The 14,474-nt window shown below is 40.7% G+C and overlaps 1 protein-coding gene across 2 annotated transcripts in view; it reads left to right on the forward strand.

Annotated features, from left to right (window-relative positions):
- The window catches only part of PDE8B (phosphodiesterase 8B), a 331,778-nt gene that overhangs the window by 39,258 nt on the left and 278,046 nt on the right, over positions 1-14,474 (forward strand). Inside the window, exon 2 of one of the 2 annotated variants that reach the window (XM_072606396.1) lies at positions 453-701. In XM_072606396.1, coding sequence (XP_072462497.1) covers positions 453-701 — 249 coding nt within the window. Of the gene's footprint in view, positions 1-350; positions 702-14,474 lie in introns of those variants that run through there. The other variant, XM_072606392.1, reaches the window with a different exon arrangement.

Here is a 14,474-nt window from a genome sequence, read left to right on the forward strand (position 1 = left end):
GGGCCGGCTCCGCGGGGGAGAGGGGGCCCGCTGGCACCCGCTGGTGGCTAGCCACCAACTGACTGCGCGGGGCGCAGCCGAGGCGGCGGCAGAGGCGGCGGCATCCTCGGTGGCAGCATCCTCAGCGGCAGCATCCTCTCTGGCAGCATCCTCGCTGGCGGCGCCCGCTGCAGGTGGTGGCCAGGGTTCCTTCCTCCCAGCGCCCCGGGATCTGCTTTGCCTTCGTCAGAGACCCAAGACAGGAGGTGGGGTTGGGAGGGCGGAGCGGGGCGCGGTGGTGCCCGGTGGCCCCCCAGCCGCTGCTGGCCAGAGGAGGAGGAGGAGGAGGAAGAGAGGCGGGAGGTAGAGGGATGGGCTGCGCTCCCAGCATCCACGTTTCGCAGAGCGGCGTGATCTACTGCCGAGACTCGGACGAGTCCAATTCCCCCCACCAGACCACTACCCTGTCGCAGGGCACGGCGACCACCTTGCACGGCCTCTTCATCAAGACCGACGCCGCCGACGCCATCCCCTCGGTGCTAGCCTACCAGAGCCGCCAGGCCGGGGCCCCGGGCGCTCGCCGGGAGCGGAGGGAGCTGGGCAGCGGCAGCAGCAGCAGCGCGGGCACCGCATCCTCTGCCCCGACCACCTGCAGGGTGCGCACCCATTACTGCTGCAGCAGCGCCGAGGCCGAGACCCAGACCAGCTACACCAGCGTCAAGGTAGATGTCCCGGTCTGCGGGAGTTGGAGGGGAGGGAGGTACCGCTGGGTGGCTGGCTGACTGGCAAGGCGCTCTCTGCCACCGCGACCCCTATCCGTGCAGCTAAAAAGGGGGTGGTCGGCAGTGAAAGGGTCAGACTGCTGGTGCGGAGTGAATGAAAGTTAAGGACGCAAATAGGAGGGAGGCGAAACCAGCAAGCTTTTCACTTCTCATCAAGGGGATGGGGTTGGGGGTGTGTGAGGAAGGAATAAGGTGACAGGGTCCCAAGGAGTTTGGGCAGAAAAAAAAAGACTGGGATAGGTGGGTGTTCTCCTTCAGCTCATTCATGATGTAGATGTGCATATTGGTAGGGACGGCTGGAGGAGAGAGCCCTGGGAGAAAGATGGGCAGGCTCCGCCTTCATTGAGGGAAAGGGGCAGAAGACTATGCTTCTGTTTATTCAGAAGAGGACAAGGGATTGGTGTCATTGAGAGGAATTCAGCGCAATCTGAGTGAATGAGGGCCAAGTCGTCCCAATTGGTTGAAGCTTCTACCGTGGTTTTTCTATGCTCTGTAAATGAATAAGATGGAGGTAGTATAGCAGAGTGTGGTTTGTGTCCCATACTGATGAGCTTATCTCTTAGGAGAGAGCACACACAGTGCTGCAGTCTCAATTTCAGAGAGAGAGAGAGAGAGAGAGAGAGAGAGAGAGAGAGAGAGAGAGAGAGAGAGAGAGAGAGAGAGAGAGAGAGAGGATTTGTGAATGAATGTAGGTGTTTGCCTAATGGTCTGGGAAGAAATGTGGGAAAGGTGCAGGGGTAGTATCAGAGTGGAAACTTGAATGATTTTGTTTGGTGTCTTACTTTATTTGAGCTCCTTTCTGTTTATCGCTTGGATCCTGGAAATTAGATGCTCTGGACTTGGCCACACAGGGCCTGTTCCCCACAATCAGTTAATACTTGGATCATATGGAGCTGATATGGCCAGCAGCCAGTTGAATGTGTCTGGGATACTGCTTTACAGAGAAGACATAAAATTCAGGATGCTGCCTACTTGAGGATTCAAGGGAGGGTTTTTCTTTTTCTAAGAAGTGGAAAATGTTGAAGGCTTAAAACAGCTTCTCACTCAAGGGTGGCCTAAAGCCACTGCTTGCTGCCAGTACAGCTAATATTGTTTCTTTTTATGATAGGAGGAAAGTGATTTATTATTTTTAACAGTGTTCTACTGTATTCTTTCAAAGAACGTGAGAACACATGAAGGTCAGCTTGAATTGTGTAGATCTAGGCATTGCAGGATTTTGTTTTCCCTCAATAATCAGAATGAGGATGGCAAATCACAGTAGGTAGAAGGAAAAATAATTTTCCTATCTCTAGGGAACCCTTCACATTAACAACAATTATTGTATTTTTAGTTAGAAGTACATGACTGGGAATCTGTTCCAGTATATCTTAAGACTTCTGGCAAAGGCACAATTGTATATACTGAAGTAGTCAGGAAAGTATTCCAACAATTGGCCTAGTGTAAGGACTTATAGCTTGGTCACTTCAATGGCCTAAGACATCAGTTCTTCCCTAGAGGGGGTGGGAAAAGGCCAAATGCAGCAGCCTCCAGTGTAGAAGTCTGGAAATTTCAGAAATAAATCTAGTGTGTTTTTGTAGAAATAACTTTTCATTTTGCAATATAAAGTCTCTCTGCCTTTGATTTGTAGTGGTGAAAATTTTTCATTCTAGATTTTCATATTGAAAGAGTAGAATGCCCAGGGAAACGGTATCTGGGTATAAGGTAACATAATTAAACTTGCTTGTACCTACTTGTTGCAGGGTCATGTGACCAAATTCTATACTTTTACACATTACAGAGGTAATGCAAAGTTATTGGTGTCAAGGGTTTAAAAATAATCGTGACCGTTCATGAAATAATGCTGTTATTGCAAAGATATTCTAAAGGCATTATCAAAAAGAAAAAAAAACCTACCCATTCATATGGATAGCTAGATCGACAAGTTACAGCAATTGCCCCAAAAGTGCGGCTCCAAAATGGAAATAAGCGCATCTCGTGGCGTTGTTGAGTAAATGGGGACATGGCAATGCAGTAGAGCAGCCCGGTAGCGCAAATTAGATAAATATTTGTTCCAGTGATAATTGGATATATGATTTCCTTAGGATAAATACTTCCTTTACTTTGTATGGAAACCTATCTGTGCAACTCAAATTGATAAATACAAGGAATGCACAGAAATTTGGAAAGACATAAAATAATCTAAAGAAGCAGAGCGGTAGACACACCAACTACAACTGTATCAAAGGACGTCACTCAAATATAGGCAAGACCGAAGACAGAAAATGGAAGAATAACTCAAGAATTCTTATAAGTCACTTGAAGTTTCAGCATTATTTAGTCAAACCATCTAAGTACATTAGTGCCCTTGGAATGTTTAACTCAGAATATTTCCATGTATACCTTTCTTAAGCATTTCATAATTCATCTGATATATTATTTGGGGTAAAGTGATACAGATTTTTTTATTATCATCTTTAAGGATCATGGCATCATAGATTTAGAGCTGGAAGGGGCCCTAGAGATTTATTTAACTCAACCCCTTCATTTTACCAGTGAGGAAACTGAGGCCTAGACCAGCATATTTTCCATCACACTAAAGGTTTTTACAATTTTAAAATTGTTAAAGTGGACAAGTGCATGGGTAAAGCCTTTATGATATGGTACAATTACTGTGTTGATAAGCTGACAACATTTTTATCTTTCTACATTGATGATAAACTATCCCTTTATCATTTGCTTGGTCCCTCATTCCCCGGTGTTCAAAAGTATGTGCTCACTCCCTTCATTCTTTTCATACAGGATCATCTCATTAAAGCTTTTAGAATCATGAGACATTCTGATGTCAAAAAGTGAAGCAAGGCAAACCACTTCGGAATACCTCATTTGCTAAAGAAAAAAATAGATTCTACACATTAACAATTCATGTGCAGCAGTGATATCACTGGGGTTTCCACTTCTTGTATGAAATACTTTTTCCACTTCATTATTTCTGTAATGCTACATTTTCCCAGCAATTTGATTTTTTTCTTAAAAAAAAATATTAGTCAGACAGGAGAATCCCACAGAATGCTCACTCCTGGGAATGTGCCAGTACTCCAATTTAGTCATTTCTGTTCAGAAATTCCCAGAGGAAGGGTGTCGCTCACCCTATAAAGAAGCTGGGATTCCTTTGAGTTTTAGTTCATTCTTGTGCATTCTTGTTTTAGTTGTTGATGAAACCCTGTAGTATAGGAATATTAAAAAAAAAACCTCAGCTCATGATTATCTGTCTAAATAAGGATTAATAATGGCAGGACACATTCAGATTTATAGTCAACAAATGGTTAACCTCTGTTACCTATATGGTTTGAGGGTCTCCTGGCTCCATGTGTACTCAGAGAACACAAATGATATTTAATAAGAAAAAAACAAAATTAGGATGTTAAATCACTTACAAAAGAAAGTATATAATGCATTTTGAATATAAATGACTTGTGGATGGAAATTTATTAATTTATTCAACAAGTACTTATTAAATACCTCGTATGTGCACTCTGCTAGACACTCAGGGTAATTTAAAAATAAATGATACAATCCTTGCCCTCTTGGAGTTTACAACCTAGTAGGAGTGGTAAGACATGTAGACAAATTGAGAGGTGGTATAAGGAAGGCAGAAATTGTTATCAATATTTCATTCAGCCTCTAGGTTTTCTATTGATCAGAGAGCAGCACAAGGCTGGACCTCTGGGCTGGTGTTCCCTGTTGTTTCATGATTACTGTGATATTTCAGTTGTAGGGTTGGTTATTCTTAAAGGAGGGAGAAAGAGAGGAGAAAGGAAGGAGGAGGAAAGAGGGACAGGGTGAAGGAAAGGGGAAAAGAAGAGAGAGGTGGGGGGGAATGAGAGAGAGAAGAGAGAGAAAGGGAGAAAGTAAGAAGACAGAAGAAGAAGACAAAGAAGAAGGAGGAGGAGGATAGAGGAGAGGGAAGGGGAAGGGAGGAGAGAAGAGGCAAGGGGAAGGGAGGAGAGGAGAGAAAGAGAAAGAGAAAGAGAACATATGTGTGAGCCAGGTGAGACCTCTTCCTCCTCTTCCTGGTATACTTTGGATCAGCAGTTTGGGTCTGGTATTCCTGGATGCTGTTCCGTATAGCCTTGTGGTGTTTGTTTCTGGGGGTGATTTGTGCCTTGGGTCACGTTTCTGTGTTGTCTGAATTCTTGAGCACAGAGAACACTGAAGGGTTTGGCTGTGATGAATTGGAGCCACAAGGTTTGTGGCAGCTGCAACACCTTCTGAGTCATCCCTTGCTTTTGTTGGGGGAGGGCATGGTGAGGAGGGAGCAGCGTCATGTCAGAGGTCACAGGACCCTGGCAGATGGATCTTGGTCCTGAGCTCTTGATTTTCAGGGCGTTACACCAGCTTAAGGGGCAGGTGTACACCATTTCCATCACTGTCCTATATTGGGGTTTCCATTTGTCATTGGCCCCTGTTCGACTGCCACTTTCCAGCATGCTTTCCCTTTACTACTGCTCTTTCTGCTGTCACAGAAAACAGATCTTGGAAGCTCCTGATGTTATTTGCCTTATTGTGTTTGAGGAATACTTCCCCATCTGCTGCGCTTGCTGTGCCCCGAAATTCCATTCCTCTTCTGTGGAAATGTTCTCTCTTTCCTGCTCCCACCCATATCACCTCCTCATGTTCAGAGCTCCTGATTGCCTCAAGCATCTCTAAGTTGATCTCTGCCAGACCAAATTCTAGACCCTAAGATCTAGAATCTGAGAGACCACCTTGTCCTCTCTGTACCTGTACAAGAATACCTTCTACAACCTACTCAAGTGGACATCCTAAGCTATGGGTCATCAGATTGGTGCTAGTTGGACCACTGGATAGAGTGCTGGCTGGGCATGAAGTCAGGAAGACTTGAGTTCATATCCAGCCTCAAACATTTAATAGATGTGTGACCCTGGGCAAGTCACTTAACCTCTTTTAACTTCAGTTTCCCAGTCTGTAAAATAGGGATGATAATAGGATCTACTTCTCAGGGTAGCTTTGAGGATCAAATGAGATAACGTTGAGAAAGGATTTAACACAATGCCTGGCACATGGTAGATACTACATGAATGTGTTGTTGTTATTAATTAGATGAATAAAGACATTATTTTCTTCAGCAGCCCAATACACTTTTGGTGAGCTTTAATTTTTAGGAAGTTTTTCCTAATTCTGCCTTTCTACAATTTTTACTCATTTGCTTCTTATTCTGCTCTTGATATCAAGTGAAATATAGCTAACCCTTCTCCATGGTAGCCTTCAAACATTCGAAGACTGCTATTATGTCTTTTCTTATTAAGTTTTCTCTTTCCCAGACTAAACTTCTTCAGTTCCTCTAATTGATCTTCCTGTAGCATAACTGTGAAAGACCCTTCACCATCCTGTTTGCCTTCCCCTGCATGCTTATCACTACCCTTCCTTAGTGTGACATGCAGAACTGAGGATAGTACTGTCGATATGCTCTGACTAGGGCACGTTACAATGACACCGTCTTCTTGCTGGTAATGGACACTCCACCTTTCTTCATGCAGCCAAGATCATATTGTTATCACCATTTGATTGATGGCAGTCCCAAGGATGCTAAAGAATATGCTCTAAGTCTCTAAGAGTAGCAGATCAGGAGCAAAATCCAGGTGTCCTAATTCCCAATTCGATGCTTTTCTTGATATACTTCATCTTCTCCCCCTCCTTCCCTACTCTCTCATCACTGTCCATCATGAGCTCTTATGACGTTGTGGAATGACAAATGAAGGGCACCCTAACTGAACTGAATTTTAGCAACAGATGCTTCTTATCCCTTGAACTCTCTAGTAGGTTGTTGGTGCTCTGATGCTTTGAAACCCAGAGGTTATCTAGTCCAGTCTCCTCCTGCCTTATGCATGAGTTACCAAGATAACCTCCCTGAGATGGGGATCATTCAGCTTCAACTCAAACACTTCTAGGGATAGGGAGCTCTCTACTTCACAAGGTAACTTACTCCATTTTTCAACTTTTAGAGACTTCTTATTTGCATTGATCTAAACCTTTGTTTCAGTAACTGCACTGATGCAAATCACAACATTTATACTTTTGACTAGGCTGTTTCATGGGTTGATTTGACCAAAAACAAAACAAACAAACAAAAAACCCCTCACAATCCATTACTACCTGGTAGGTAACTTTCTCATGACAAGTCTTTCCAGATTTAACTTTGCCAGACGTATGGTCCATCTTCATTGCTATTCTCAGTTTGGTAGATGCTTCTAGAATTTGTATTCTGATAAGAATACAAGTCTTTGAGAATGTAGGATCATTTCCAACCTTCCATGAGACATCCCGGTTGTACTTTAGTGGAACAATTTGTCAGCATCCTCCTTAAAATGTGGAGCTGAACATAGCTCTCCAGAGGAGATGAAGTCAGTTCAGTGTACAGTGGGATTCTCACCTACTTCATCCTGAGCACTACCCTTGTACAAAGTATGATAATATGTTAGCTCCTCTGGTAACCATGCCAACATCCAAGGCTGACTAATATTGATCTTGAAGTCAGTTGACACCAACCTCCCCCTGCCCAAGTCATTTTTTAGAACAACTGCTTTTAAGTCAGTTTCCCTCACTCTGCAGTAAGTGAATGTTTCTGAGTAAGTTAATGTTTCTGAACCTAAAGTACAAGGCTTCACATTTAAAAGTAAATGTCAATTTAAAATTAAATTAAATCAATCCATTGAAATATGTTTAAAGTATTAAATAAGTATTGAAAAACTAGAGTGTTCCCTGTTGAATTTCATTTTATTGATTTTGTCCATTTTAAAAAATCAGTCAATGCTGATTTTTTAAAAAGTGCCTACTGTGTACAGCCTTTAACATCTTGATTCTTTCATCCAACAGAGTTAGTGGTCTGCTGTTGAGTGGATGGCTATTTATTAAGTGATTACTTTGTACCGAAGCTTGGTGGAAGTTTTAAAGTTGAATGGCCTCCCGGTTCAGAACTTTCCAAGGGAGAGAGTATTTAGAGAGTAAGTTTTATGGGAGGGGAACATGTGTAGGGAGGGAAGAAGAAAGAGAAAGAAGTGGACCTAGAAAAGGAAACTAGAAGCATTGATTAGAAAGCTAAGAAAAGAAACAGGAAAATGGATTGCAATGGAAACCAACAAAGGAAAATTTCAAGGATATAGTGTTTAGTAGACTTGGATGTTCCAGGGAAGTTATGGAGAGAAGTCATTATTTTTGGTAATTATGTCATTGGTGACCTTCAGGAGAATAGTTTCAGTAAAATTGTGGTGATGCTGGGGATAGAACTTTTACTTTTTGATGATCAATTCCTCTTACATTTAGAGAAAATGAATTTACCAGCCATTACTTTATCACTTGGGATCATGTTTACAAAACCAACACTTTCAGGGATCCCAAGCCAAGTCTGTCTTTCTAAGATAAATATTCTCTTGGTGATGCTTTATGACTGTGAGTCATGGAATACCATTGGTTCAGAAGAATTTCATTTGCAGGTGAGTCAAAGGGCAGTGGAGAGATGCACAGTGAGGGGAAGTAGATTGTAGCATATTATCAACAATGACCTGCATTCAGGAAGTGACATAAAGGACAGTGCATATAACCAGAAAGAAAGGTGGGGTGGTTATACAGTGAAAGTGAGGATAACAGATGGAAATCGAGAGTGTTGTAGCAGTATCCTTGGAATATTAAAAGAATCCAAGGAGGACCTTCAACATATTGAATGGGTCCCCTAGGGAGGATTTATAGAAAAGCATGGACAAGAAACACACAGGATGAAAATCTGTGCCAGTATAGGGTGCATTCATCTATCTGATTTAACTTGACAATATCTGTTTAAGGGCACTGGCGTTAACATATTGCTCAGTGATTAAATTGAGTTAACACTGAAGGTTAGTTTGAAGAATCACTAAATAGATTATAATTTGTAGTTCCTTTTCAGAACAGCACTATGAGGTGGGTCAATCAATATCTGTCTTGTATTCAACATTCCTTTTTTCTTATTTGTTTTATTGATGTGTTTTTTTCTTCGTTACAGCCATTTATAGATTACTCCCACCCTGTGAGTTCTCTTGTAACCAAGTAAAACAATTAAATAAAATTAATAACAGTGACTTCGTCAGAAAGTGCATGCAACATTTGACATCTTTAGCACCCCCCAATCTATATTTTAAAAAGTGAATCATCTATTTTCTCTCCTTCCCACCCACTTTTGAATTCCAATGGGAAAAAAAGAAAAAAAAAACATTTCTTGTAACAAGAGTAAAACAACTCACCCAGTGGTTGTATACCAAAATATATGTTTTATTCTGTGCCCTAAACCAATACCCTTTCTCTAATGGATAGTACGTTCCATCATCTGTCCTTTGGAATCATGAATAGGCATTGTATTGATCAGAGTTCTTACAGCTTTCAAAGTTGTTGGTTTTTTCACAATGTTATTCTTGTATAACATTTTCCTAGCTTCTGCTTATTTCATTCTTTATCAGGTTATAAAAGTCCTTAAAACTGTTCAATTTCCTAATATTTGGGTTGTAGAATAAATATTTGTGGTTTCACTTACGTGGGTATTCTTTCTATGCGATGATACTTTGTTTCCATGGCCCCCAAAACCTTATCTTCCTTGAGCCCCTGTAGATCTAAGTAGGCTCATCTTTGGATGGCACTTACTAAATGCTTCTAGATTGGCATGACCTTCTTGAGCTTTTGCTTTTTACAATAGCCTTTGAAAACCAAAAGGTGACATTCACAGCAAGGTGATGGTAGTGGGAAAGGACTTTATTGGTGAGGTGTGGTGTCACTTGCCATTTTTTATACAGGAGGAAATTGAGTTAAATGACTTAGGCAACGGGGAATGGAAAGGCCAGGATTTTTTGAGAGTTCTATAATCTTTAGTCTGTTGACTAGTTCAAGACAGGATTTTTCCTCAAAGTAGTTGCCTTGAAAAATTACTTTTAGAGAGAAAGTGTTAGCAAGATTTTGCTTGTGAGGGATTAAAGGGTTCTCCATATTTTCGCAGCATAGGTATGTAACTAGGATCTGAGGATTAACCACCCACCATAGCATCTGGTTTCCCTCAATGTCAGAATCTGCCTAGAGTGTCTTTAATTTTGGCTCTACACTATCTGGTGTAACTATTTTAATCTATTTACCATCTCCCTAATGTAATCTCATTTTAATTCACTTGAATGCTTGAGTGCAATGGCCATAGGCCATTGACCCCTGGTACTGACTTGCCCTTAAGATGGAAAAGTGACTGAGAGAATTTGTTTTCAGATATGGAGTCTGCCCTGGCCTTGTCTTGTCTTTGTGACCTTTCCCCCTCAAGTACAGCTGTACCTGCTCCTGTGTGTAGGCAGCATGGGCCAGAGGCATATATACAAGGGCATTGACATCATGAGTCCTTGATGCTGCTTCTCAAAGGAGGGTGATGAAGAGCCCATAACCAGGTCTTAGTTAATGGGTTGAAACTGCCTAGCTATGCCTCTCCAACTCCTTAATTTTACCTTAGCCTACAAACTCATGCAAATAATGACTTGTCTGGGAGAAACATTCTAGCAACCTTCCCTCTGTCTTCTTTCTGCCTAGTAGTCCACCCAACTGAAAGACCTAGTGGAGCTGGATTGTACCTGAACCCAGCTCTTCTCTGTAGCTCTAATATGGGGACTCTTCGAAGGATTCTCCAACACATACTATTTGTTCCTTGCTTTCATCTTCTTTCATTTCTGCAGTTCTGAATTTCCATCTTCCCTGCTACCTTGACCTTGAGTTGGCTCCAGTCCAGAGAGAAGCATATAAGTCTTTCACATTGAGGCAGAAGTTGTTTCAAGTTCCAAGATCTCTTTGTTCTTTCTGTTTTGTGTAAATTCTGATAATTTGCCTGGTTTCTGACACCACTGCCTTACTTTGACCTCGGGAAGCTGTCTTTTCCCTGGTATCTAAATGCTTCTCTGATTTCTGACCCATTTGTTATCTTTTCTAAGCCTCTGGCACTTGACTCCTGACTGCTTATAAGTATTCGCCATATCTAATTTAGTCCTAGGCATGTTCCCCATGTTCTTTTTCCCTAATCATGTCAATATTCTCCTCTCTCCCACACATAAGTATACCTTGAAAAATAACACTGATTATATGGTGCACTCAGGTTTTATATGTTAGATTTGGGGGGAGTGGCCTATGACCATTTTATTGCTGATGCTAAGGTATGTCAGATAATTTAGAAGTTTGCATCAGTCCATCTTCAAGCTGGTTACTACCACTAGTTGTTTGTCTTTGTCATGCTCTCCTTTCTGTTGTTTCTGGGGATTCTTAGTAGTCAGAACTGGGAAAGGAAGGGCATCTTACTCTCTACCCCATTTCTCTTAGGGATTCCACTCCCAGCATTATCCCTTTCCCTCACCTCAGTGATCTAAGGTCTTTGAGAGTAAAATAAAAGAACCAGACAAACAAAAAACTTTGTCCATGCAAAATTTGGGAACCTCTGAACCACTTGTTGTTTCTCTTAATTTAAACTTCCCTGAAATTTAAAATTTTCTTCTTTTCCAGTCTTATTGAAAAATAACAACACAGTGGCTATTTTTTTCATTTTAAAAATTCTGTATTTATGTGTGTCTTAGCATTTAACTGCAGCATTCACTTTACTTTATTTTATAAATGTTGGTAGCTTTCTTGTCAACATACAGAATAAGTGGCCAGACCAGAATTCAGGTCCAGGTTTTCTGATGTCGAATTTAGCTATTTTCTCACAGTACCATGGCAGATAGGAGATTTAACGCTGGGTCTCCTGACTCCTAGTCTGAAACCCCTTCCACTCTACAAGGCCATCTCTGTGGTAGAATTTGGATGTTCTTCTCTGCTATCAATGCACTGCTCTGTTCTGCCTCAGGGACATTTTTAAAAATGTCCTGGAATTTTGCCTTTAAAAATAAAGTGGTTTTGTATATGTGTAGTGGTGGTAGAACAACAACATTTTCTTAAAATGGGATTTGGCAAGATCCTTGGAGAAGTAGAAGAGTGTAATAGATGGTCAATGACAGGTCAGGAAGACCTGGGTTCAATTTCTACCAGAGACACTAACTGTATGATCCCGTACAAGTCAATTCCCTCTATGGACGTCAGTTTCCTCATTTATAAAATGATGTGATTGGAATCCATGACCTCTAAGGTCCCTTCCAATTCTAAATCTATGATCCAGTGAAAGGTGAGAATATTTTATCTGCCCATTAATTAATTTATTTTGCTGTCTAGTCTGTATACCAACTAGCAGTCTATTTTTCATACTAGGCAAAAGTTCCCTAAAATATATGCGGTAGATGATCTCATAGAGACTTTGAGAGGAGAGCAAGAAGAGGCCAAGAATGCAGGGGGTCCCTAAGTTTAGCTAGTAACAATCAGGCAGAGACATTAATAGTGTAGCAATGACAGTCATCTCAGATGAAAAGCAAAGGGACAGATTGAGTGTCACGCCATCCCCACCCCCTATCCTCTACTCCCATAACTTCATACCTCAGCATTTGTACTTCAGCCTATATCTATAATGATATTCTGAGTTGAGTGAAGAACTCAAAAAATACTAGCAGTTTTCTATATATTATTACATCATCCATCCTCATTCTACATATAAGGAAATCCAGATGGCTTGGTAACATTCATGTTTCTGATCTGGATATTTAAGAAATGCCAAGATTTTCAATTTGTAAATATATACTAAAATTCCAAATAAATTTATTTGGCTAATAAACTTGGTGTTGTTATCTTGTGGATTGTTTTTGTGGTATTGGTCTGTCCTTAAAGTTTTGTCTTTCTCTTAGGATACTAATAATGTGTAGACTTAAAACCACTTTGAACTTTGTTATGCTTTTCTGCTGTTGTGTTGTGGGTCTTATCAATTTTAGTGTATTATTAGAAAAATGTTATACTTTAAAGATAAGAACTTATTTTCTCACAGTGGAAAATGTCATCACACCTTCCGTAAGGGTTGGGCTATTTGTGTGAGTCATAAACCTGAGAAGACATGAACTTTTGGAAGTTTTAGACAGCCAAAATCATTGAGGTCCCTTAATTAGCCCATATATAGAATAAAATACAAAAATGTGCAATCACCTTTGAAATAAAGAACTTTAAAGAATGGTGAAGCATCCATTGTCTAGTATGCGAGTGGCCAACAAATATAAATAGACAGTTTTCCATTATTTACATTTTAAAAATTCAAAACTTAACAGAATAATCATTCTGTTATAGAACAGAGAGAAAAATAGTGGCTCAGTATTATGTAGTTTGCCTTTCTTTTTACAGTATACAATAAATTTAACATGTAACTTTCAAAATCGTCCTTGTCCGTGTTTACTTCTTTCTTTCTTTCTTTCTCTTCTCTTCTCGTCTTTTTTTTTTGAACCCTGTCATTAACTTTCCTGTCCCATCTGCCTCTTCCCAACCCCCAACACACACTGAGGGGAAAAACCTATATAACAGACATGCATAGTCAAGCAAGACAAATCCCTACCGTGGTCGTGCTAACATGTATGTGTGTGTATGTATCTATATGTTATATTGTATATGGGTGCTTTAATTATATTGCACCTGAAAAAGTTCGCATGAAGCAAATTCATTCAGGCAATATTGTCATTTTTATTATGTTGTCCAGCCCACTCGTAAACAGTGACCCTCCCCTCTCTTTTCCTCTCCTCTCCTGTCCTCTCTGAGACTGAGTCTTCGTATCTTACCAGTCTGGAAGTCAAACAGCAGCTCGTGGGTCCGGTCCAGTACTGATGAGTAGAGAAACTTTAGTCTGCTTTGTTTTTCCAGTCTATGCTGGTTTACTCCTCCTTATGCAGCCCGTAACCCTTCCTTCCTGGGGGCTCATCCTGCTGGTTTTAGATTCAGTGTGGACACCTGATTAGCTTCAGTTCTGCTGCAGCTCAGAACTCCTGAACTCGGGCAATCCAAGAGCCTCAGCCTATCCGCTAGCAGGGGAGGTGTTCGCCACCACACACACACGGCTTTGTTCCCCCCTGTATTTTGTATTTATATTCTTCTACTTTAGAAACTCTTTAACTACCTGTTCGTTAATTAATTTAATTAATTAATTAATTAGTTAATTAATGCCTATCAAAGAAATACAAATTTCAAAAATTCTAAGTTAGACCACCCACATCAACTAAAGTGATAAAAGATAATTGAAAGTTATAAAATTCAAGGCTGGTGGGGCTGTGAAGATCCACACTACTGGTGGATCCATAGATCTGCTCTGGATAATGTTAATCAACTAGAACTACAAAACTATTCATGCTCTTTAACCTACTGATCCTAATACTAGGACTATAATGTAAATTGTTAACAACTAACAAGCCATCTTTACAGGAATATTCATAGAAGCATTTTTCATAATAGTAGCAAACTGGAAATAGTACAACTGTTCAATGTTTGGGGAATATTTAAACAAAGTTTGGTATATGAATGCAGTTGGGAAGCTAACCTTTAGAATATTATGTCTGGAGTTAGGAAGTCCTGAGTTCAAATATGGTCTCAGATACTTACTAGCTGTGTGACCCTGAGCAAGTCACTTAACCTCTGCCTCAGTTTCCTCAACTGTAAAATGGGGATAATAATAGTATCTACCTCCCAAGGTTGTTGTAAAAGTCAAGTGAGGTTGTATTTGTAAATACAATGCCTGGCAAATGATAGGTGCTTAATAACTACCTGTTCTCTTCCTTCCTTTCCCTA

This window comes from Notamacropus eugenii, chromosome 4 (genome assembly GCF_028372415.1).
Source record: "Notamacropus eugenii isolate mMacEug1 chromosome 4, mMacEug1.pri_v2, whole genome shotgun sequence".
Lineage (NCBI taxonomy): Eukaryota > Metazoa > Chordata > Mammalia > Diprotodontia > Macropodidae > Notamacropus > Notamacropus eugenii.